Genomic DNA, 25,093 nt, shown 5'->3' with positions numbered 1-25,093 from the left:
AACAAACCCCCCGGGTCCTTTCCACCAAAGGGGGTCTACAAATATGCCCCTCTTCAGTAGAGCTCATGAGTATAAGGAATGTGAACACTGGAGTGAAAAGCAAGTGTGAGTAATGAGTGGGATGAAATGAGCTCTATCGAAGAACAAAGAAGACCCCCAAAAGGACACCCAGTGAAGCACAGACTTACTCAGGTCAATAGACGAACATAAATGCTCTAATCCTAAAAGAAAAGGATGTCTCACATTGCTATTCATCCAATTTTTTTCACAAATAATTTTAATTAAAAATAAAATAAATCAATTAACTCTCAATTTATAAATTATGTTATTGAATTATTTTTTTATAATATTTAATTTATTTAAATTTTTTTCCTTCACCTCCTCAATTTATCACTTTATATTATAAAATAAAATAAATTCTAATTTCTTTTTGTAGAAATTAAATTTGTATTTTTACAAATTATTTAATAATTTTTAAATTTTTATAAAATAATTCATCAGATTATAAAATTGGATGTTACAGAAAATTAAAACTTTTGTGTTGCATTATATTATTATTATTATTTTTGGCACGGCAGTTGCCAAGTTGGAAACCACATATCATCACATCAGCGCTAACATTCAAAAGGGTACCTCCATCTCTCGTATTTGGCTAACCCTATATGTATATCACGCTCGCCATCAAGGAGACGACACGTGGCTGCGTGCAATGCTGGCACCTGGCTTAGAAAAATGTAACCTGCAGCAAATGAAATGAAAAAAAAAAACAAGAAGCCCCAAAATGGGGTCTACAATTTTATATAATTAAATTTAAATTATAATAATTATTTTATTAATACAAATTTCAATTAATGTTGAGTACATGATTGTCTTAATGTTTAAGCAATGTATACTTATTTAAATTTATTTCAATTTTTTTTTTTTTTATAAACGTCTAATTAGACTTGCATTTCATTGAAATTATTCAATTATTTTATTTTTTACTTTATAAACCCATTATATTGTTTTTTGCATTTTCAATATTCATCCAATTTTTTTCACAAATAATTTTAATTAAAAATAAAATAAATTAACTAACTCTCAATTTATAAATTATGTTATTGAATTATTTTTTTATAATATTTAATTTATTTAAATTTTTTTCCTTCACCTCCTCAGTTTATCACTTTATATTATAAAATAAAATAAATTCTAATTTATTTTTGTAGAAATTAAATTTGTATTTTTACAAATTATTTATTAATTTTTAAATTTTTATAAAATGATTCATCAGATTATAAAATTGGATGTTACAGAAAATTAAAACTTTTGTGTTTCATTATATTATTATTATTATTTTTTTGGCATGGCAGTTGCCACTTGCCAGGTTGGAAACCCACATATCATCACATCAGCGCTAACAGCCGAAAGGAGTTGCCAGGTTGGGGGACCCACATATCAGCCCCTATATATATATGACTTCACCCCTCCCATTTTGTGCTCATCTCTCATCTCCCTTGTCTAACCTCTCCATCTCTCACCTCCCTTACCACCACCCCTCCACCTTCTCTCAACACCACTCAATTCCATCAGGAAGACTACAAACCGTAGCCCAGGAAGGGATACTGGGTTGGGATTGGGATCCATACAACATCATTCTCTTGTGTTATTGGAACTGAATCCAGATGATTATGGTTTTGGGTGGTTTGCATGCAATCAGCATGAAGTGGCTTAGGATAAGATGGTATGAGAGAAACCTGCTGGAGGTGTATTTGCAGTTCATGTTTGTCTTCATCTTCTTTCCATGGAGAGTTTGGTTCTTCATTTTACTTGGTTCTTCCTTATACTAACCCAATTATTTTGCTCTTCCTCTGTGTAGTGTGATGCTCTAGGCACCATTTATGAACTTCAGGAAATTCCCAAGAGATCCGTCAATGAAGTATCCTTGGGTCCTAGTGGCGCATGTTGTCGGTAGAGCCGCGAAATTTCTTGGCAACTTCGTGCCTCTTAAGTCTATAATTTGACTTGGTAAACAGACCCAAGGAAAAATGAAAATTCCTGGCAACTTCGTGTCTCTAAATTGTGGAAAAAAACTGAAGAAGCAAAACAAACGCGGTTTCAATGTCTAAAGTCTAAATTGTGGTGGTTGGCATCATGTCGGTAGAGCCGCGTCCAAAATTTAATATAGAAGGAAATTTCTTGGCAACTTCGTTCGTGCCTCTTAAGTCTATAATTTGACTTGGTAAACAGACCCTTGGCATCATGTCGGTAGAGCCGCGTCAAAAATTTAATATGGAAGGAAATTTCTTGGCAACTTCGTTCGTGCCTCTTAAGTCTATAATTTGACTTGGTAAACAGACCCTTGGCATCATGTCGGTAGAGCCGCGTCAAAAATTTAATATAGAAGGAAATTTCTTGGCAACTTCTTTCGTGCCTCTTAAGTCTATAATTTGACTTGGTAAACAGACCCTTGGCCCAAGGAAAAAGGAAAATTCCTAGCAACTTCGTTCCTCTAAATTGTGGAAAAAAACTGAAAGAAAAAAAACAAACGCGGTTTCAAAGTCTAGATTGTGGTGTTAAGTCTATAATGGTGGGCTAGTTTCACTTGGTAAACAGACCCTTAGCCAAGGAAATTCTTGGCAAGTAGCGGTTTTGTTGCCTTTTAAGGGTGAAGTAATACCAGAATTATTTAGTTGACCATTCAGAGCTAATGAAAACAATCTTTTGTTCAAAACATGTATTTGGCATGTTGATTTGTGGTGTTTCGAGTGATAGGTTAGAAAATGAATGTTTTTTAAAATTTAAACAATCGTTTTGAGTGATTATTGCATTAATATTTTATGCGTATTTTTTTTTTATAAAAAAAATTACTTTTATCATACAACATATTATCAAAAATTGTGTTGGTCCTAGTGGGCCATCAAGTCGGTAAAGCCGCGTCCAAAACTTAAGTCTCTTAAGTCTATAATGGTGGGCTAGTTTGAAGGAAATTTCTTGGCTACTTGGTGACTTGTTCAAAACATGTATTTGGCATGTTGATTTGTGGTGTTTCGAGTGATAGGTTAGAAAATGAACGTTTTTATAAATTTAAACAATCGTTTTGAGTGATTATTGCATTAATATTTTATAAGTATTTCTTTTTTAAAAAATTATTACTTTTATCATACAACATATTATCAAAAATGATATTGAAAGCACATTTTTTTTTTTGTTCATATTCATATTATTTATTCTTAAACAAAAAACAAAGTAACCAATATAGTATAGAAATGTTATTAATAAAAGTGTTACAAATTAACTCAAATAATTTCAAAGTGTACCATATCACCTTACTTACTATAGGTTATTTATCGAGTGATTTAAAAATAATTTTATTCTTAAAAATAAAATAATATTTCTAAAATTTTATAGTACTACTTGATAGTTTTCTTAAAAAAAAAAAAAAATCCCTTTTAAAAGTGGAGTAAGGAATGGTAACAAAAAGAAATTATTTTAATTAAATTTTTTTAAGGTGTAGATTTGAAAATATTTTTTTAATTATTATTATTATTATATATACTTTAAAAATTACCTTAAATAACTACAATAGTGGATTCTAATGGTAACCCAATATTCCTATATGGGATTTCAGTTGAACAAAACTGGGTCACGCTGCCTTAAAAAAAATCATTATTGTCACTTTATTTTTAATCTTTTGTTCAAAAACTATATCTTTTAATAAAATTAATACATTATCTTAAACAAGAACCTTTTAAGTATTGAAAAACAAATTAAAATATGCTTTAATACAATAACAGAATTTTAGAGCCCAAGTTCCGATCATCAAGATTACTCTCTGATGTCAATCACTAAGAAAATAATTATCATGATTCATGGATATTTATTGTCATTTTAAGAAATGAAAAGGAGAGTGAGTGACCATTCAAAGCTTATTAGTATTTTGCAACATCAAAATCTTTTATTTATTTCCTCTCCAATTCAATCAAATTTATTATTATTAATATTTTGTTTATTTAGGAATTTTAGAAGTGAAAAATATAAAAACGCAAGTTTGCCCCCTAAAAAACTAATTTTGTGTGTGAAAAAATAAATAGAATAAAAAATTAGATTATCATGAATATTGAATAGATTTTATAAAATATTTATTTGTTTTTATTTTTAATTTTATTTAATGTTAATAAAATTAAATTTATTTGAATCCTAATATACATAAAATCAATCTAACAAAATAAATTTTTTTATGATTTTGTATTTGACATTTTATTATTATTATTTTTATTTATTGTGGGTTATGTTTTGTTTAATTTTGAGATTTTTTTACATGTTTAGACTTTTAGATTTAATTAAGTAGTTATTCTTTTATGAATATGTACACAATTATTCAAATATATATTATTTTAATCATTGATAAAATTTAATTTGTTTAAATACTTGATATTTTATTAAACATCTTTTTTTATTGGTAGGTTATGTTTAGTTATTTTAAAGATTTTTATAAATATTTAGAATTTTAAATTTAATCAAACATTTATTAATTTAGAGTTGACTACTTTTAAATAAATTTTTTATTATTATCAAGTGATTTATGTTTAAATTTTTCTACAAGTTTCTTAGCAAAATATTTCTAAAAAATTATTTAAAATGTTTTGATTAAATTTCTTACTATCTTAAAAAGAAAATTTGTAAATATTATTTGATTTTTTTAATAAAATCTAAAACTCTTTTTAATATTTTTGTTATTTAATTTATCATATTATAAATTCTTTTTTTTTCTTTTATGCCAGTATAATTAATTACTTTACCTCCCAAGGCCCCTTTGTCAACAAGTTTAATATTTTCATAATCAAATTGATTATTAAACTAAAAAGATTACTAATTTATGGTTTATTGGTTGAATCGATAAATGAAACTGTGGACCCCGCACTTTGGCTTAATGCGTTTCCCACTCGATGGTGAGCTCAATTTTTATTTTATTCGAAAATGACTTGGAGTCGTCACTTATTTTTGTTTTATTTTAAAGGATAAACAAAATAAGAAAGAAAAACCCTAAGTGTGACTTCTTATTTGGAAAAGGTGGTCTACGAAAAACCGGATCGGGTTCAGGGGTCAGGTTACTTATCGGGAAGGTACGGTAAAGACCGTAGCACCCTTCTAAGTCCCTAAAGTCGGGTCTCTACTAATAAAATGAAGCAATCATGGCAATTGATGAGGGAATCAATGAATACTTAGAGTGATCATGCACATGTGAGAATCGGGACATGCATAGACAGCGATTAGAGAGAAAATGGGTACATACCTGGGCAACGATCCACCATGCGTTATCAATAGAGGGGTTAGTGCATAATTTAGGAATAATTTCTAGCATGCATGTCAGAGAGCAGGATAAATCAATCATGTATCATAATTAAATCGATCTATTAGTCAATCAATCGATCAGTCACATATATGGGCCCCCCACCAAAACCCGTTTATTTTACATGAATTAATCCCATAAATTCCATTGTTTGGAATTACAAAAAATTCGTTCATGCTTATTAAAAACAAGAGGAGCAAAAGATTGTTTGAAGACCAGAATGGAATTAAGCTATTTGAGAGAAAATCGGATTTTTGAAATTCATTTGAAAAATTGGAGTCTCAAAAGTTATTTAAAGAAAATTGGGATTTTAGAGTTTATTTGAAGATCGGACTTTCAGGAATTAAATGCAGGAATAAGAATTTTTAGAAATTAAATTTGAACGAGGTTGGAAACTTTGAAAATGATTTGAGAGTTTGGGATTTTAAATGAGGGGATAAGTGGATGAGTGAATAAGTAAAGGGATGGAATAATAACGATGGTGAAGTAACAAAGTTTAGGTAAATAATTGCGAAAGATGGAATTTTAGAGATTTGAAGATGTGAATTTAGAAATTGAAAACTTAAGAATTTATTTAGAGATGAGAACTTTGGTATATGAATAACTGAATAAGCGAGTGGATGGGATAGCATTAATAACGAGAATAATCATTAAACGACGATATATGGACGACGAAGCTTTTGAGGTGGGAAATTAGATTTGGAAGTCGGGTTCTGATGAATTGAACTTTAACGATTAGATTAAATAGATAATATGGAATAATAATGCTACTTAATGGAAACAATATTTTAAACGAATAGAAAGTGAGTAGTGGAATTTTTAGGATTAAAAATTAAATTAGGACGTTGAATTTTTGAAGAGTTGGACCTTAAATAAATAAATAGATAGGGGATAAGAATTCTAACTACTGAAAATAACATTTATGCGGATAATGGAATTTCTGGGATTGAAAGTTAAATTAGGACATGAGGTTTTCAGAAGATTGGACTTTAAATAAATATGAGATAATGATTCTAAATGATGAGGATAACATTTAAACGAATGAAAAATTAAATTAAGACATGAGGTTTATGAAGAATTAGATTTTAAATAACTAGATGAATATGGGATAATAACTCTAATGGATGAAGATGAGATTTGAACTAATTATTGAAGAATTAAATTAAGACATGGTTTCCTTGAAAGATTTAGACTTTAGATAGCTATATAAACATGGGACAAATAATTCTAAAGGTTGAAAATGAGATTTGAACTAATTATTGAAGAATTAAATTAAGACGCAGGATTTCCTTGAAAGATTTAGATTTTAAATAGCTTGATAAACATGGGATAAATAATTCTAAGGGATGAAAATGAGATTTGAACTAATTATTGAAGAATTAAATTAAGATATGTGATTTCTTGGAAGATTTAGATTTTAAATAGTTAGATAAGTATATGATAATAGTCCTAATTGATGAAAATAATATTTGAACTAATTATTAAAAAATTAAATTAAGACATAGGATTTCTTTGAAAGATTTAGATTTTAAATAGTTAGATAAGTACATGATGATAGTCCTAATTGATGAAAATGAGATTTAAACTAATTATTGAAAAATTAAATTAAGACATAGGATTTCCTTGAAAGATTTAGATTTTAAATAGCTAGATAAGTATATGATAATAGTCCTAATCGATGAAAATGAGATTTAAACTAATTATTGAAAATTTAAATTAAGATATGGGGTTTTTGAATGATTAGAATTTAACTTTAATGAGTGAGATTTTAAAATATGATAAATAGATGTGTGCGAAGTAATAATAATAATTAACAATCATAATGTTTAAACTAGTGAAATTGAATAGTATAAATTTAAAGATAAAAAATATAATTAACAATAATAATTTGTCTTTTAATTGTCTTTGAGATGAGTTAAATAAATTGGTAGAAATAAAATAAGATAAAAAATAAAAGGGAATGATTGAATTAATTAATTATGGATATTAGAGGTTTTTAAGAGAATTGTTTGGATTTGGGCAACCTAACGGGCTAAATGGATGTGGGCATGGGCCAATGAGGGTGGCTAGCATAGGGGGCATGGGGCCCTTCATCAACATGCCTGGGTTGGGCTCCAACTCAAGCCCAAAACCGTCACCAAGAGCTTGGGTCTGGGCTCCAACTTAAACCCAAGTTCAAGGCCAACATGGGCAAGCCCAAGGCACCCATTCTTAACATCACCTTGGGTCGGGTGCTTTAACTTAAGCCCAAGTTCAAGGCCAATATGGGCAAGCCCAAAACGCATTTCTATCACAAACCTGGGCTTGGGCTCAAACCTCCACCTATGGGCAAGCCTAAAAGGCTCCAAACTCCCTCACAGCCCACCACCCCAACCGGATCCTTCCTTCAACCGCACTCCCTGGAGACCCTCTTATGTTGATGGAGAGTGCACTAAAGAGGCCTCACATATAGGGAGAGACACGGTTTTTATTTGGGTATATGAGTAAAGGGCATGCATGAGAGAGCATGGAGAGTGGAATGGATGCATGGCGTGGTGTAGAGAGAGAAAATGTGGTAATGGATATGTGAAGGTTTAGAGAGAGAAATAGTGGTGATGGGTATGTGGATATTTAAAGAGACCATATGCATGGATGGTTATGATGGGTGGGGTGATGAGAAAATGGGTATGGAGGGTGGAGGGTTGGAGATGGATGTGGTGGGGTGAACATTTGCATGGGAATGAAGATGAGGGTTATGGGTAGTGGGATGAGTGGTAGGAGGTAGAGAGAGAAAATGTGGTGGGGGCATGTGAAGGTTTAGAGAGAGAAATGGTGGTGATGGGTATGTGGATATTTAAAGAAACCATATGCTTGGATGATTAGGATGGGTGGGGTGGTGAGAAAACGGGTATGAAGTAATGAAGGTAGAGTAGTAAGGAATAGAAATGGCCATGCATAGGTGAGAATGAACACATCAAATACAACTATTGGCATGACTGTGGAATATTTTACAGTAGAAGCATGGCATATTAAGATTAACAACCTCAAAAGCATGAGTTTAGGATCATACCTCAACAAACAACGGGTGGCCTGAGGAAGCTTTTCTCCAGCAAAAAAAACCAGCAGCTCCCATTTTCTTCCTCCCCACCGGACCCCTCTTCACAGCAGCCCCTTTTATCAGCTATCACCCACCTTCTTATTCCCTCATCAGCAAGTATGGGAGCTCCCAACCACCCTCATGGGCAGCCTTGCCTATGGCCAATTGCATGTCCGACTTCTCTCGTGCATGGAGGTCCCCCCCATTTCTTCCACAAATGTCATGAAAAGGAGAAAAAAGTTTTTCCCGAGCTTCAAAAGGGGTCTATAGAAACGTAATTAAATTAATGACGTCATAAATGTATTATTTATATATTATTAAAATTTAAAATATTTATAAGAAATTATATATATATATATATATTTTAAAATTTTTAATAATATTTTATTTTTATATTTAATATATCAAATTAAATGATAAAAATAAGGAAAATTCTACAGTACCACTTCGGTACCTACCCAAAAAACAATCTTGACCATTGGATGAAAATGGTTCAATCTGGACCATCCAATTGGTTTATGTATTTTTAAAAAATTTAAAAATATATAAAAAAATAAAAGCAAGTTGTTGGTCACCTGCTTTCCCGCTTCTATCTTGCTTAATCTTGTCTAAAGACAAAAATTTATCTGATGGGTATTACACTTGACGCCTATTTTCAGAGAGGTGAGCTATTAGTTTGATGGGCATTACAACTTTCCCGGATTTTAGAGAGTTAAGCTTTAGGAATTTGAGGGTGTGGAGATGGAATTTTCGGGTGAAATGAATATTTACAGAGAGAGTGAGCTGAGTGGGGATTTTGAAGGAGAAATCAGAGAGAGGAGAAATCAGCAAGAAAAGAACTCCCCTGCAAGCAACTCTACCTACTCTCCCAGAATAGGTACTTCACTCATCTTATGTTATATGGTAGTGATTGAAATGTCAAAAATTTTCGGCAATATTTCTGAGAAAGACTATATTTTTACCGAGTTTTTGGAAAATTTCCCGATATTTCCTACCAGTCCAAGCCATGCACAAACATGATATTTTGACCGATTCAAAAATATCAGTAAAATTTTGGTATTTTTACCAATTTTTTTTGGGAAATTTCCTTATATTTCCTACCGGTCCAGGCCGCACACAAGAATACAAAATCTGTCCAATTTTTTTTTAAAAAAACAAAAGATACTATTTGGTAATCTGGTCATGATTTGCAGGCAAAGGTTGTGTTTTTCAACCTGGCTAAAAAATCGTGGATTTAGGGTTCATGAAATTTAAATCGAATGGCACAAAAGCAAAAAGACCCCTCAAACAGATCCAAAAATGGGGGACGGATTTTGTTGAGAATCAAATGGGTATTGAAAACAAAAAATGATAACATGATTAGATTAGTACCTGCGAGGATTGAGAATGGCTGGAGCTGGAGCCTTTTTAGGCATTCTTGGTCTGGAGGCTTTTTAGGGATTCTCGGTCTGGAGTGAGAAGAGGCCTTCTTGACGTCCAGCCCCGAGTGCGAGAGACAGTTAAAATAGGGCATTTTAGGAATTTATCTTTGTATATAAATAATTAATAATTATCCATATATATTTTGATTAAATCATTACCATTAGTAATTATCCATTTATATTTTGTTTAAATCATTACCATTAGTAATTATCCATTTACATTTTGATTAAATCTTTACCATTGAACTTTCGAATTTTATTACTAATATTTTATGAATTAAAATTAATTTGATAAGATAAATTATTAATAATTTTAATTATTTAAATACATTAATGTTAATAGAAAAAATTGTTATCACATATTTTTAATAAAATTTTAGAAATTAAATATCAAATAAAGTATTTTATATAAATTAATTTTATTTTTCATTTAAAATATAATAAAATTCTAGACTTTTGAGTGTTAGAAATAATAATACAACATGGATTTGAACCTAAATCTCAAATAAAATATTTTATATAAATTGAACTTTCGAATTTTATTACTGATATTTTATGAATTAAAATTAATTTGATAAGATAAATTATTAATAATTTTAATTATTTAAATACATTAATGTTAATAAAAAAAATGTTATCACATATTTTTAATAAAATTTTAGAAATTAAATATCAAATAAAATATTTTATATAAATTAATTTTATTTTTCATTTAAAATATAATAAAATTCTAGATTTTTGAGTGTTAGAAATAATAATGCAACATGGATTTGAACCTAAATCTCAAATAAAATATTTTATATAAATTAATTTTATTTTTAATTTAAAATGTAATAAAATTTTATACTTTTGAACCTTTTAGTGTTAAAAATAATAATGCAACATGGATTCGAACCTAAATCTCAAATAAAGTACCTTGATATGATATAAAATACCATTTATTAGTGTTATATTGTTTATTTGAAATTATGAATGTTGACTTGTGCATAAAATAATAATAAAAATTTGAGGGACAATAAAAGACATTTTGTTTTTATAATTGTGTGTTTCTAATTAAAATTTCATTTGTTCAAATATTTAATTAAAGTATGAGTATATGTTACTCATTAAAATTAAATTAAATTCTTTTGGTCAGGTGCAAAATGGTACGATTGAGGAGAACTAGGAAAGTACTAAGGGGTAGTGGACCTTGGCCGCGTTTGGATACAATCTTGAACTACAAGAGGGACCCTAGCCATTCTACAAATGAACATGTGGATCATGTGGCTAATATGTTCAAACGTTTCGAAGAGGAATATATCTTAGAGTCAAACCGTAAAATGCATATTCTACAAATGTCATTAACAGAACCTGAGAAAAAAGTTCTTGAAAATATATGGGAATCCATTCAAGAAGGGCCTCATGGTTTCACAAATAGGTCTTTTGATGACCTAGTAGCTATTTTCAAGGAACACTGGGAAACATGCTTCTTGAAGAATGCCATCAGACGAACAACAGTGCTTTCTATTTCTCCTAACTTGCGAAATGCAAGATTTTCAAATTCTAGTAGGCATAAAAATCTTAGAGGGTTATGGTTATTGAAAACAACTTCTAAAGTTATAGAAGACACTGTGTATAATCCTAACATTGTTTCTTTTAGTTTCAAGGGAGAAGATTAGTTTTCCTTCTATTTATTACATTTTTTTTTATGTTTTGTACATAACATGTAAATAATTTGATATGTCAGACATGACATGTATATTTATCTTGTTGATGTGGCATCTCTCACAAAAAAATTCTTTAGCTCGCATAACGTTGTTAAGTTGTATGCAAGATGATCTTATGATTGAGTATGAGGTATATCAAACTTCTCATGAAATGTGGGAAGCGTTAAAAGAAAAGTATGGTGGACTTTTAGCTACGAAGCTTAGAGGACTTGTAATGAAATTTGGAAATTACAAAATGCGACTAAACCATACAATGAAACAAGATCCTAAGGAGATGAAAAAAATAATAAAAGAGCTTAAAACATTTGGACATTATTATATTTAAAAAAATTATAAATTAAATAATGATTTATATTTTTAGAAAAAACTCGATTTTGTTACAAATATTTTCAAACTCATTGTTGTCAAATTCAAAACTTAATTCTTATCGGTATGCTCACTATGTTGCAGGCTACACAGTTGCTTAATATAAAAGGAGTTTATCTTATTTTGAGCAGTCTTACTGCATCTTGACTTAGAAAGCCAAATATGTAAGATTTTATATTTGTCACTTAATTATTTGAATATAGTACATAGTTTTAATTAGTTGTAAATTACATTCATAATGTTGTGTTTTAAATAGGAGCAAACAATCATTTGAGGAGAATGATCCCCCTTCAAACCCAAAACTTCCTATGGGTTCATGGCTTTATTATTTGTAAGAATATATATACATATATAGTTAATTCATTTTGGATATTTATTCATATGTTGAAAATATAATCATTTTTATGTGATGTTTTTTGCGGTCAAGAACAAGTACTCGCAAGAAAAAAAGATAACAAGGAATTGATAATAAATCATGATGTAAGAAAAGAAATGAATATTTGCATAATATGTTTTTTAGTCAACTTTTATACTCTATATGATAACTAACTAATTTTATATTACAGTTGCGAAAAGAGATTGGGAAAAAGTGGCAATCCCTTTCAAATGGAGAAAAAAAAGAGTTCTTAGAGAAGTCTAAAAAATGCCCTCATGAATATATAAAACAAAAGGGTCGAAACTCAAAAAATGCATCAAAGGTAAGAAATTCGAAATTTATGTTTTTAAATTATGATAATATTTTCTTTCAATTTAAAATATATATGCTTATGTATATTTATGACTTCCAGTCGTATCTTCACACGCGTTGTTCGCCTGATCGGGTGTATAAACTACTTCAACACTTGTAACCTAATCAAAAGGTCGTCATACAAGAAATAGGGTTTGGAGGTATTTTAGGATTGCGATGTACTAAACTTGATCATAGTTTATGTCATTGGTTGGTAGAGAATTTTGACACTCTTTCATGCACATTAAGTGTGCATAACACTTCCAAATTATCCCCAATGGATGTTGAGTTAATTTTGGGCTTGAAGGCTAAGGGAGTGGAGGTAGATATAGAGAGATGCACAAGCAAACGAAATGATTTATGCAACATGTATTGTGATGGGAAGGGAAAATTGTCATTGTTGATGTTAGAAAACCAAATACGGCAAGAAAAGAAATGTGGGGATGAATTTAAAATTCGTTTTGTATTATTTGTTTTGGTTGCCTTGTTATGTCCAACGATGAAAGTTAGTGTCAAGCCTTCCTTCCTCCATCTCCTTCAAGATACCGCATCAATAAAGAAGATAAATTGGGCTCAAATAGTTTTCTTCTTCCTTGTACGAGGCATAAATGACTTTAAATCCAAGAAACGAAGCAGTGGGATTTCTGGATGTTTATTTTTTCTAATGGTAATACACTTTTAATAAAGTTGATATATTCTGATATTTTTAACAATAATAGATTTGTGATATATTCAACTCTATAATTATTTTGGAATTTATTTCTTGCAAATTTTCTACCTAGACCACATTTCCACAAAGAAGGGTATGAACTTACGTTTTAATGCATATAGCCCTCGTATAAATGAATGGGGAGATGATGAGGTTTCTAGGATGAAACGTAAAATCAAAACACTTGGAGGTTATGATGATCCAAAGGTAAGATACATTTACTAACTGAAAAGCTTATTTGTTTATGTGATGTTGCAATTATAATAAAGTTTATGGATAAATTATAGGTCACGATATGGATTATAAAAATTGGGCAAAGTGTGGATATAGAGCAAAATAATGGTGCGGAAAATGAAAAGGATGAAAAAATGAAGGTGGTTGAGAAAGATGAGAGAACAAGTGATCATAAAGATAATGATATGAGAAATGTAGAAGATGGTGATAAACAAGATGCAAAAGTTCATGAACAACAAGAAGAATGGCATAAGGTACTTTTTCATACTATATTTATATACATTAGTTTATTCATCTCAAACTTTTTTTTTCATGATATTGGAAATTTTTATTTGTTACTAGGTTGAAGAAAAAAGTTTGATGGGTATGGAGGAAGCTTTTGAGAAGTTGAAAAAATTTGTGCTACAAACAAATGTTTCTAATATGGATGAAAGTTGTAAAGAATCAACTTTTAGAGAATTTGAAGAAAAATATATGGAATTGAAACGTTTGTTTTTTCCTATGAGCAATGTTGTCGTAGAAGAGAGATTGAGTGAGAATGACTCATGTGGTGACATGGAGTTACATGTTTCTCCCATTGCCAACAATCAATGTCACGATGAAAAGGTATTTGCATATTATGAAGACCTAGTTTTTTACAAAGTTCTATATATACATATATATATACTAATGTTCAAATACATGATAGGTTAATGTTGATGTTCCATATGTTGAAAAACAAGAAAACACGATCAACAATGGAACACAAGCCTAGTAAATTCAAGGTGTCACCCTACATTCATCAATCCAATAAGATGCCAAAGCCTAAGAGATTCCCAAGCATAGTTGTTGGATCACAAAAGGTATTAAAGGTAATATGTCACTTCATTGATGTAGTATTTTTTAAATACTTAATAATATAGTGAACGATAACTAATGTTTGTTAGAGATGTTTTCAATATAGATAATCCCCATGTCCATTTTGCCGAACGTGGAGGATTCACATTCCTTGAGTACACTTGAGTCTCTAGTTGTTGCTTATGTGTTTGATGTTTCATTGGACAAAAGGTGTGTAAACCAATTATTTTGACTATACTTTATGTATGTCATGTTTTAAAAGTTATACTTATTAAATATCTTATATTTTGCAGTGAACTTCTTGTTAATTTTCAATATGAGCATGCAAGTCGAGCAGACTTCTTGACTTTAGGGCCTAGACAAGAATTACTTGATGTGGTGAGTAATACAAGGATAAACCCAATTCTTACTAATTCTATTACATAATTAACATTGTTAACTTTTTTGTGTTTCATTTTTAGATCATAAATGTATTTGCATGCAAACTTAATAGTTTTGAGAACAAATTCAAAGGAATATGGCCTACCAGATGCTACTTACCCACCACATTTGCGGTATGTTCATCCATTATATTTCTTATTAAAGAAAAAAAATAAACCTAATAAATATTGTGATATATATATATATATATATATATATATATGTTTTTTTTTTTTTTTTGCATAGCAAATAATCTTACATGGTGGTAGAAAATTGGCAATTGCTACCAAGATGTTCACACATATTATCAAACACATGGATGAAATGAATGATTGCATTAAGGTACATATTTGAAGTTGGATTCATATCATAGTTGTAAACAATTATCAATGCTAAAATGTGTGTTTTGTTTAGATATACATCCCGATGCACGATACATGTCCGGATCATTGGTATTTGTGTGTTATAAATCTTCATCAACATAATATTCATATATTGGATTCATTACCATCAATAGAAAGGGATGACATGCGAACTTCATCTGTGAGAACTGTGGTATGTCTTATATTTTAATGAATTTTATTACTTTTTAATGTTAGTTGTTAAATAGCATGTTTTATTTTGCTAAAAGATATAACGATATGAATATTAGGTTGAAGAGTGTGCACATTTTTTTAATCTCAATGGGCATCTAAAGAATTTATCAAGTGTTCCCATTGAAAGACCTACATGGGTAGATGTGCAAGCCAATGGGTAAGCAAGCATAATTGTTTCTTCAAATATAATGTGTTCAAGATAATATTTCTATGTACTAACTAGATAAATGTTTACTCATTTTATTTGTTAGGTGGGATTGTGGAGTCCATGTCATTAATCATATGCGAAGATCCGATTTCATGTACTCAAGTTCAACCCCTTCCCATTGGGACTCTACAGCTATAAGACACAAATTGGCAATCGAATTACTTCTTGATGATGAAAATAGTGAGAAAGCTATAATATTAGATAAAGTTCAGAATCATGCAAAAATAAAGAGAAGAAGAGTATAGAATACAATCAAGAGTTGATTTTTTTTTGTACATAATTTTTTGCATTGTAATACAACTCATTGGTTATGATATGTAGAACTTGCTCTCGAAATTCCGGATGTAAAGTGGTTCATGGTGACCTACATTGAAAATATTTACAGTTATACATAATATTTTGAAAAAAAATCCATATGATTAAATACTAAATGTTAAGAAACTTCTGTCAATATATAGATATATGATATGTGGTGTAAATAATTTATTCTATGACTCTTACTTGGTTTGTGAAGTAATTTGGTGGATGTAACCCGAGCCATGAATCATTTAAGCTTGTTTCTGGACCATTCTGAAATGTGCCAAGTGTTGTCTGTAATATGATTTAATTTTTCAATTACTCTAATAAGTAATATTTTTCACATCATAATAAAAATTACTTAAAAAATGTTAAACTTACATTTTGAGAAAATTCATTTGTCCCGTGTCTTGATCCACCTTCCATGTTGTGATTTAGTAATGAAGGCATGTCCCCCTGTATTAATATAAAGAATTCAATTTTTTATTTCAACCAATTTAACCAAATAAAAATAACTATAAAGTGAATAATTAATGAATTTAGTGAATGTGTGTTTGAACATACCATATCTTCAATTGAATCTTCAATGTTGATAAATGCATTGTGAGTGTTGACGAACTCTGGGCATTTTCGAACAGTGTGTCCTACTTTCTTACATTTCCCACAATGCCTTGGTTTCTTAAATTTGTCTTTTAAGTTACCCGGATTACCTTTCGTCTTCACAATGATAGGATCTCGAACATGGTGTTTTGTAGCTTTCAAATATTCTCGTTCATTTTCTTCCACTGAATTTTTACAAAGTTCTTCCATTTGACAAGTGAGTTTTTGTATTTCACATCTAGCCTCTTTAAAAGCTTTTTCCGATTGAGATGCGAAATAAGACATCCGTGAGCACATAGAGCTGAGTGCACCATATCGTATGATGTTAGTCGCATCACCTTGACTTTCATTGTCATGATGAACTTGGACCGTTTCCTTTGCTAACTTAGACCACCTTTTCATAATACAAGTCTCAGGTATTTCTTCAAGGTGTTCTATCTTCATTACAACAATCATGTGGGGACATGGAAAACCAACTGACTCAAACATCATACAAGTACATTTCATAGACTGATCACTATTACCATAACTTACTTTCCAAATCTTGTCAGGGCTTCTAAACTTGGTCAATGTATGGACACGATAACCTCCATGATTTTCTGTACTGACAGGGAAAAACAATTCTGCATTCTTCATCCCATCCCTAAATTTTAGAAAACATTGCCTTGTGAAAACAGTCCCTGCATATTTCTCAAGTGCATAGAGTTTGGTTGTTAGAACAGCTGAAGAATGGTGTGTCTCAAACTCTGCCTTTGCCTTATTATGACGAATACGTGAGAGTGCTCTATCAAAATGCTTGACAAACTCAAACAGCTTCAAACGAGTTTTAAGGAAACGATTCAAGTATGCATTCATGCTCTCACACCTTTGTGTGTTTTTCATACCAGCAAAGAAATGTCCCCTTAAATAAGCCTCTGCCCATCTAGAACGCTTAGCATATATATCTGTCACCCACTTATGTCCATGAAGATTAAACATTTCCAACATGTCATTCCATGCACATTCAAATTCTTCAACAGTGCCTTCCATGAACATGCACTTAGAAAAATGATTAGTAAAATCTTTGACATGGACATTAGTGAATGCATTGCGTTGAATATGCCAAGCACATAATCAATGACAAGAGTCTGGAAATATCCTCTTGATGGCTTTACGCATTGCTTTATCCCCATCAGTAATAACAGAAAGAGGCTTCTTGTTATTCATTGCATCCAAAAAAGTCTCCAAGACCCAAGTATAAGTGCTAACACTCTCATCTACCAATAATGCACATCCAAACACTATAGTTTGATGGTGATGGTTAATGCCAACTAGTATGACCAACGGTTTTTTATAAGCATTAGTCTGATAAGTTGTATCAAATGCTAACACATCTCCAAAATAACTGTAATCCAATTTACTAGTAGAATCTGCCCAAAACAGGTTTGCTAGACGGTTGTCTTCATCAACATTGTACTTGTAATAAAATGATGGATCCATTTCAGACTTTCCACACAAATACGCCAGAGCACCCTCTGCATCACCATCTCTTAGATGAACTCTACGATCAGCATCAACATGGTTATATAGATCTTTTTTTGTGAAGCCAACATTTTTATATCCACCTGATTGTTGCACCATGTAATCCATAATTTGGCTAGTTCCCATGCCAACACCTCGCATTGCATTCAATTGAGCTTTATCTGCATTTTTAATGACCCTATGGGATCGAAGGAATTGGACATTTTTTTGTTCCACCAAAGGATGATTATGATCAGCCATAAACTCTTTCACAACCCACTTGTTCATTTGTTTATTAAACACAATCTGAAATGTTGCCTCACAACCAACTCGAGTTACTGCCTTAGGTTCTCGTTTTCGATTTTCATTCTCTAAACACACTCTATGTCGATATCCTTCTTTCGAACAAACCCACTTATGAGATACTATATTTTGATTTTTATCTCATTTCACATCATCCTTTCTAACACTGAATCCGGTAACTTTAGCAAATAAATTATAAAATTCTTCTGCCTCCTCTACTGAGCTAAACTCCATCTTCCATACATCTTCAACAGTTAAATCATTAAAAATCTTGTCCGAAACTAGAATGGCCTCTTCATCAGACTCAGTTTTAACAATGCTATCATATTGGTAATCAAAGTCTTCATCGTTCAAATCAATGATAAATTCCTTTCCTTTGCCTTTGTCCATTGTATCTATGAAGAAACTGAAATATAAAAGATAGAGTAGTTAGAAAATTATATTATCTAGTTTGTATCCTCTCTTAGAAAGTTCGTACCTACTCTTAGAAAGTTCGTACCCTCTCTTAGAAATTCCATACCCGGTCTTAGAAAGTTTGTACCCTCTCTTAGAAAGTTCGTACCCTCTCTTAGAAAGTAGTTCGTACCCACTCTTAGAAAGTTCATACACTCTCTTAGAAAGTTCGTACCCTCCCTTAGAAAGTTCGTACCCACCTTTAGAAAGTTCGTACCCTCCCTTAGAAAGTTTGTACCCTCTCTTAGAAAGTTCGTACCCGGTCTTAGAAAGTTCATACCCTCTCTTAGAAAGTTCGTACACTCTCTTAGAAAGTTCGTACCATCTCTTAGAAAGTTCGTACCCTTTCTTAGAAAGTTTGTACACTCTCTTAGAAAGTTCGTACCCTCTCTTAGAAAGTTCGTACCTGGTCTTAGAAAGTTTGTACCCTCTCTTAGAAAGTTCGTACTCGGTCTTAGAAAGTTCGTACCTGGTCTTAGAAAGTTCGTACCCGCACTACAAGAAAAAGGGTCATTGTTGACATATATTATCTTTACTTAAAGTAGTATATGTCAATATTTTTATTTAAATGGACAACTATGACATATAAAACTTAGTTAAAAGGAATAATGACATATATGAATTCCAGTGATTATTCCATGACTTATGATGATGCAACCTTAACAGAGAATTTATAGGTCAATATAAAATTAATATATTTGTATGTCAAGGTAGCTAAATAAAGGCAATAATGACATATATGGAATTTGCTAAAATTTTCTTTAATTTATAGCAATACAATCTTGATAGAAAAATTATAAGTCAATATATATGGTTAAAATATTCTTATGTCAAGGTTGGTAAAAGCTATCTTGACAAATAATTTATAAGTCAATGTAATTTCATTTATAAATCTATCAAGGTTATATTAGTAAATATTGAAAATTTCACTTCTCATTTTTTTTTTTCAATTCTTTTGTTTTTCTTTTAATTCTATCTAGACCCATTCCCATCTAGAAGCAACTTGAAAGAAAATCCTAATAGGCCACCATTAAAAATTTTGTGAAAAGTACAAATAGTTTTTATGAAAATTTATTGGATTAGATATTTATTCTCCATGAAAATATATATCCTTTATTGGGTTTAAATTTTTATTTTCGTTTTGTTTTGTTTTTTTTTTTTTTTTTTTTTGCATTTTTTATGACATTTATTAAATGATGTAACATGACTTCCTGTTCAAATCTGGAATTTGTGGAAATCCGATATAAATATATTTTATGACATTTATTAAATGATGTAACATGACTTCCTATTCAATTATCCAATTATCCCAGAAGGCATTTGTATAATGATCAGAAATAAGATAATTCTACATTGAACATGGTAACTACAAACTACAGTGGATACAACACAAACGAAGGATAAGATATCCTTTTACAAAGCTGGAATTTGTTTTTTTCAGGTTACTTCCTTTTCATTGTTTTCTGTAACTAATAACTCTGTAAAATTTGTTTTATGCAGTACATTCCTGGAACAAAGATGGTGTTCCCTGGACTAAAGAAGCCTCAGGAACGGGCTGACTTGATTGCATATTTGAAGCAAGCTATTGCTTAATTTGAAACTAAACGTTTGAAGAGAGTCCATTTTGTAGTTGCTAGACGTACCGAAACTAGATGGCAATACCATTCTTTTCCAAATAAAATAGACTTATGTTGGTAGGTCTGGCATAATGAGAGTTTGTAGTTATTGCTACTTTTGCTAAGAGATTGCCTTGGAAAACATTCAATTGGATTTAGTTACCTGTTTGTGACTATCTGATGAATATTTGGTGAAACATCAATTTACTACTATGAATGCCTAGGCTAGTCTTTATATGATTAGCAATATCAGAAGACTGGTTTATGGTTAAGTTCCTTTTTCTTTGTTTCTTTCTTTGGTTCATTTTTTTTTAACCCAAGCTGATGACATAAGAGGTTGCGGTTGATGCTGTTGGCATGAGGAGAGAGCATCATTGTCTTTTAGCTATGTTGGACACATTATGAAATAACATTTGCAAGGAGTTAGTCATCTCATATGAAAACCAATTAAGTGTCTAGACATTCATATTCTATTCATTGTAGGGTTTAACCATTTAGAGGTACACCTTTGTGTTTGATCTATTCCATGCAACATGCTTATCTCCATCTTGAGTATTACTCATACTGAAGTTTATACCAGTGTTCAACCATCACCGGTCTTATCAAGGGGGTTGTTTAGCATGTGTCTTATCAAAGGGTTTCAATTTTGAACTCTCAGTTATTAAGTGTATTTAGTTCAAATATCGAATGAGGCAAGTGAAATTTAAAGAAAAGACACTTTAAATAATGTGTTTTTGAGCAAACCCATATTAATTTATGATGATAATTGAAATGAAATGAAATGAAAGTTGGTTTAATATTTGTGGGTTTCACTTGATTTTAAAGTAGTTATCAACACATGTAAAGGGGATTAATAAATTTATTTTATTTTGTTTATATAAATATTAATATTAATAATTGTTTATCAAATTTAAATAATATTAAAAATATCAAATCCTTAATAATTATACCTAGTCAATGAAATATAAATATGTCAAATTAAATTCTAAACTCTTTCACTTTTTTTTTTTAAAAAAGATGAAGTTGTAATCCCTTCAAAACAAAATTTTAGAATGAGAATAATTTTTAAAAATATATAATAATAATTTTATTTAATTATTGGTTTTTGCATTCCTTAGAGTAGGAACATTACTCCCACACATTAAGTAAACACATCCTTGGATGTCATTTTGTATGAGAAAGGGCATTTGAGATTGTAAAATCATCCAATTAAACCCTAGTCATGCATTTATTTTATTCAACATCCTTTCATCTCACATAGTTTTTTTTTTTTTGTTTTGTAGTTACCATGTTCAATATATTACATATATAGAAACTAATGTACCAAATCCCAATGATTTTGTTTGCCTATTGACATTGATCTTGCAAATAAATGCATGGAAATCTTTAGACAGTCTCTACACTATGATGCATTCTAATAAAATAAAATTTTAGTAAATAACTTTATAGAATTATGCATACAAGCATTTGAGTAAATATATTTATATCATGTTCAAGGGTTGCTTGTGTTTTTAGGCTCAGAAGTGACATCAGGACCACTGTTTTTGCAGGGTATCTTTTGGTGGGGGGAGAGAGATGGATTATGGATGAGTAGGATGAAGTAGGAGGTGGTGGAAAGGGAAAACCAAATTTGGAAAGTAGCGTTCACGTCCCCTGGACAAGTGACATCATGCCACATGCCACAAAAAAATACAAGCATAAAATAGTGAAAGCCAGATGATTTTCCTCATGTGCGATGGCATCATTGTACAAGTTCCTGATTTGGATGGGAAATGTGGTGGAAATGGAATTTTACCATCAAAAAAACAATTCCCCTTGTCAGACTGAAGTCTTTGCTCCTGTTTCTTCTTTCTACTCTTATACCTTTTCATTGGGAATCAATCAGCTTCCTCGTGCATCTATGCAAACTACACCAAACCCCCCCTTTTTTTTTTCGAAGTATCTTTTTTTGTGTCAATATTCATACTGTCCCATGCAATGATTCTCCTTCCACCCATCCAACCCTTAGCCCCTTCCTGTTTATAATCAATTTGACTTTCAAAATCACATAATCCAATGTTTCAAAATGTAGGAATGAAAAATCAGTTCCTTATTCTAAATATAATAATTTTTTCTGATAAACTAAAAATAAAAAGAATATTAAAAAAGAAATTTAAATTTTAAATTAAAAATCAATTTTCCCCCTTAAATTGCTTCTAACCAAACCCAAAAATCATATTTTGGTTTGTAGAAGTAAAGTATAAGGTTAAAATGAAGGAGTCAAGAATTAGTACTTACAAGTCACTACAACCATAAAATCTGAAAATTACTTATCATAATTCCTTTTATGACAACAAACGAAATAAAAAGTAGAAACAATCATATAATTTATCTCTTTTTGGGTGGGAGCTGGTGGAGGGCATGATGAGGGTGTTAGAGTTGTGAATCTAACTACTTGGATTTTATCTGATAGGCCACAGAACATAGGTAGGGTTGTGAAAGTAATAGATTATTTATTTATTTATTTATTTATTTATTTAATGGGGCCTTTGAATCGAAGAGCAGAGAACATGGCCCATTTGTTGAAGGTAAGGATTATTCTATTCTCTATTGGGTGATCTGCCTCTCCTCCCCACCTTCATGCCTCCACTCTCCACCTTCTGCCTCTCCTCCCCATTTTCCTTTATTTTTTTCACTCCCACAACCTTTCACATGGACTGATGGGTAATTTTCAGTACTCCTATTTTCAGAGTAAGAAGAGAAACTTCAAGTTCTTTTCATCTATACTAAAATAACTGAGATAAAAAATTATGCATTGCAATTGATAAATAGAGAAAACATTTGTAATTGAAATGATGACTATATTAAAATCCAATAAGATCATATATGAATCCATGGCAAACACTCTGTTATGCCAAATGGAAGAAAATATAAGAAAGAACAATATTCCAATCAGGAATGAAGCAAAAATGTCAAATATAACAGCATAATGAGACCAAGAAATCACTTATAAGAAAAACAATCTTAAATCTAAAGGGCCCAAGACAAGAAAATAAAAAAAGTCATCCATGAAAGGGAAAACCTGTCAGGATTAAAGAACTGCAACAGCAAAATCTTGGCAAGCCTCAAGAGACCTCATCCATGAAGTCCTTTTAGCATCTGAACGAGTTGTGGGTTGAATAAGGCTGAAGCTTGCTGCAATTCAGCTGCGCACTCATCGTTTCTGCTCCTCATGGCACGTTCTGCTGGTACACATCCCATTTGTCTAGTGCCCGTCGGATTCTCTTGTTGTTGCATGTCGGATTCCCCGCGGTGAGTTTCGATGGAGTTGACAATCGAGTTCTACATGATGACCAAAAAACGTTTGGGTCGAGCCATCCTTGCCACCTCTTCACAGATGATTTGCTGCATATTGAAACTGCTATGGTGTTTAGTTTGAAGGAAAGAAGAAGACGACATCATAGTGAGGCTGGGTGCTGCTGATCAAAATGTGCATGTGCGGAGGGATAAGGAGGGAGAATTAGTGGATGGGAAGCATGGGTGGCTATTCATTATGATAGATGGTTTTGGGCAGCCCAAAGCATGGGCTGTGTCAGAAGAAAGACGTTTGATGTCTGATGAAGGTGGTAGAGATAGGTTTTTTTGATTGCCTAAAGAATAGGGTGTTGCAGGGTATGGCATGGTCTGAAGTACTTGTCTTGAGCAACTAAAAATAAGCTTTGAAGAGAGAGTGGTATGAGGTTAAGATACGTTTTAAGCCATCTGAAATATGAGCAGTAGCAAGTAGCAACAAAACACAATTGATGGGTGAGAGAAATGGGAAGCTAGGCTAATGACCTATGGAGAATATTGATGGACGGTTGATGCATGGGTTAGTTTAAGGTGTGTTTGGTATGTTTTAAATTATATGAAAGCTAAGTATAAATATTTCATAAAATCATACAAGTTGCATATTTGTTTTTGATTTACAAAATTAAATTATTTTATGTTTTGATGTGTGATTTTTAATATCATATACACTTTATTTATGATTCATGATATCTAAAAATAATAATTATTTTGGCATGTTTATTATAAAAAAAAAATAATACATTTTGTTTTATATTTTAAGACATGAATTAGATAACCATAATAAACTCAAATTATAATTTTGTTTTTGGTTCATAAAGTATTAAAAAAAGAATTGCTTTGATATATATTAATAAACTCAAATCTTTATTTTGATTTAGGATTCCTGTGATGTTAAAAAATAAAATTATTTTATCATAAAATAAAGCTTTGAATATATATTTAATAATCTTAACATATTATTTCTCAATTTAATCATTCAATATATTGATTAATACCTCAATTTCTATAATTTATAAGATAAAGTTGACAAAAAAAAAACTTGAATCTTATTAAATCATTCTTTATAAAAAAAAAAATACCTCATTCCAATTCATTATCAAAACCTTATTGTATTTTATATTTTTAAAGAATATGATATCAATTATTATATTATTTTAAAACATGAATTTATTTGTAAGAATTAAGATTTTAGAATTCTAAACAAACCTAAATATGCTATAACTCAATCAAAAAAACAAAGTCCTAAATTAATAATTAAGGATCACTACACACGAAATAGGGATCCACTTAGTCTCTCCAAAATATCTAATTGAAAATCCAAAATTAGTCATCGATATAGTCTTAGTGGACCATCAATTAATA

At 30.8% G+C, this 25,093-nt stretch overlaps 1 protein-coding gene and 1 long non-coding RNA gene across 3 annotated transcripts; one reads left to right on the top strand and one right to left on the bottom strand.

The window, feature by feature from the left end:
* Positions 1-1,472: 1,472 nt before the first annotated feature.
* On the top strand, positions 1,473-2,405 carry LOC117927651. 2 transcript variants are annotated; one of them, XR_004653381.1, is made up of 2 exons: positions 1,473-1,723; positions 1,859-2,405. It is a non-coding gene; the product is annotated as an uncharacterized LOC117927651 (long non-coding RNA). The 2 variants fall into 2 exon arrangements; XR_004653379.1 differs by having other exon boundaries at positions 1,473-1,745.
* Positions 2,406-16,981: 14,576 nt separating this feature from the next.
* LOC117930462 (protein FAR1-RELATED SEQUENCE 5-like) lies at positions 16,982-18,317 on the bottom strand. Its single transcript, XM_034851124.1, has 3 exons — positions 17,651-18,317; positions 17,064-17,551; positions 16,982-17,005 (listed from the first exon to the last, which is right to left on the bottom strand). Exons 1-3 carry the CDS (start codon positions 18,315-18,317, stop codon positions 16,982-16,984), a joined length of 1,179 nt encoding a protein of 392 aa, XP_034707015.1.
* Positions 18,318-25,093: the final 6,776 nt, after the last annotated feature.

The sequence above is a fragment of the Vitis riparia genome, chromosome 2 (assembly GCF_004353265.1).
Source record: "Vitis riparia cultivar Riparia Gloire de Montpellier isolate 1030 chromosome 2, EGFV_Vit.rip_1.0, whole genome shotgun sequence".
In the NCBI taxonomy this organism is placed as follows: Eukaryota; Viridiplantae; Streptophyta; class Magnoliopsida; order Vitales; family Vitaceae; genus Vitis; species Vitis riparia.
Note: the sequence above shows the minus strand (reverse complement) of the source record. Positions and strands in the feature narration are given on the sequence as shown.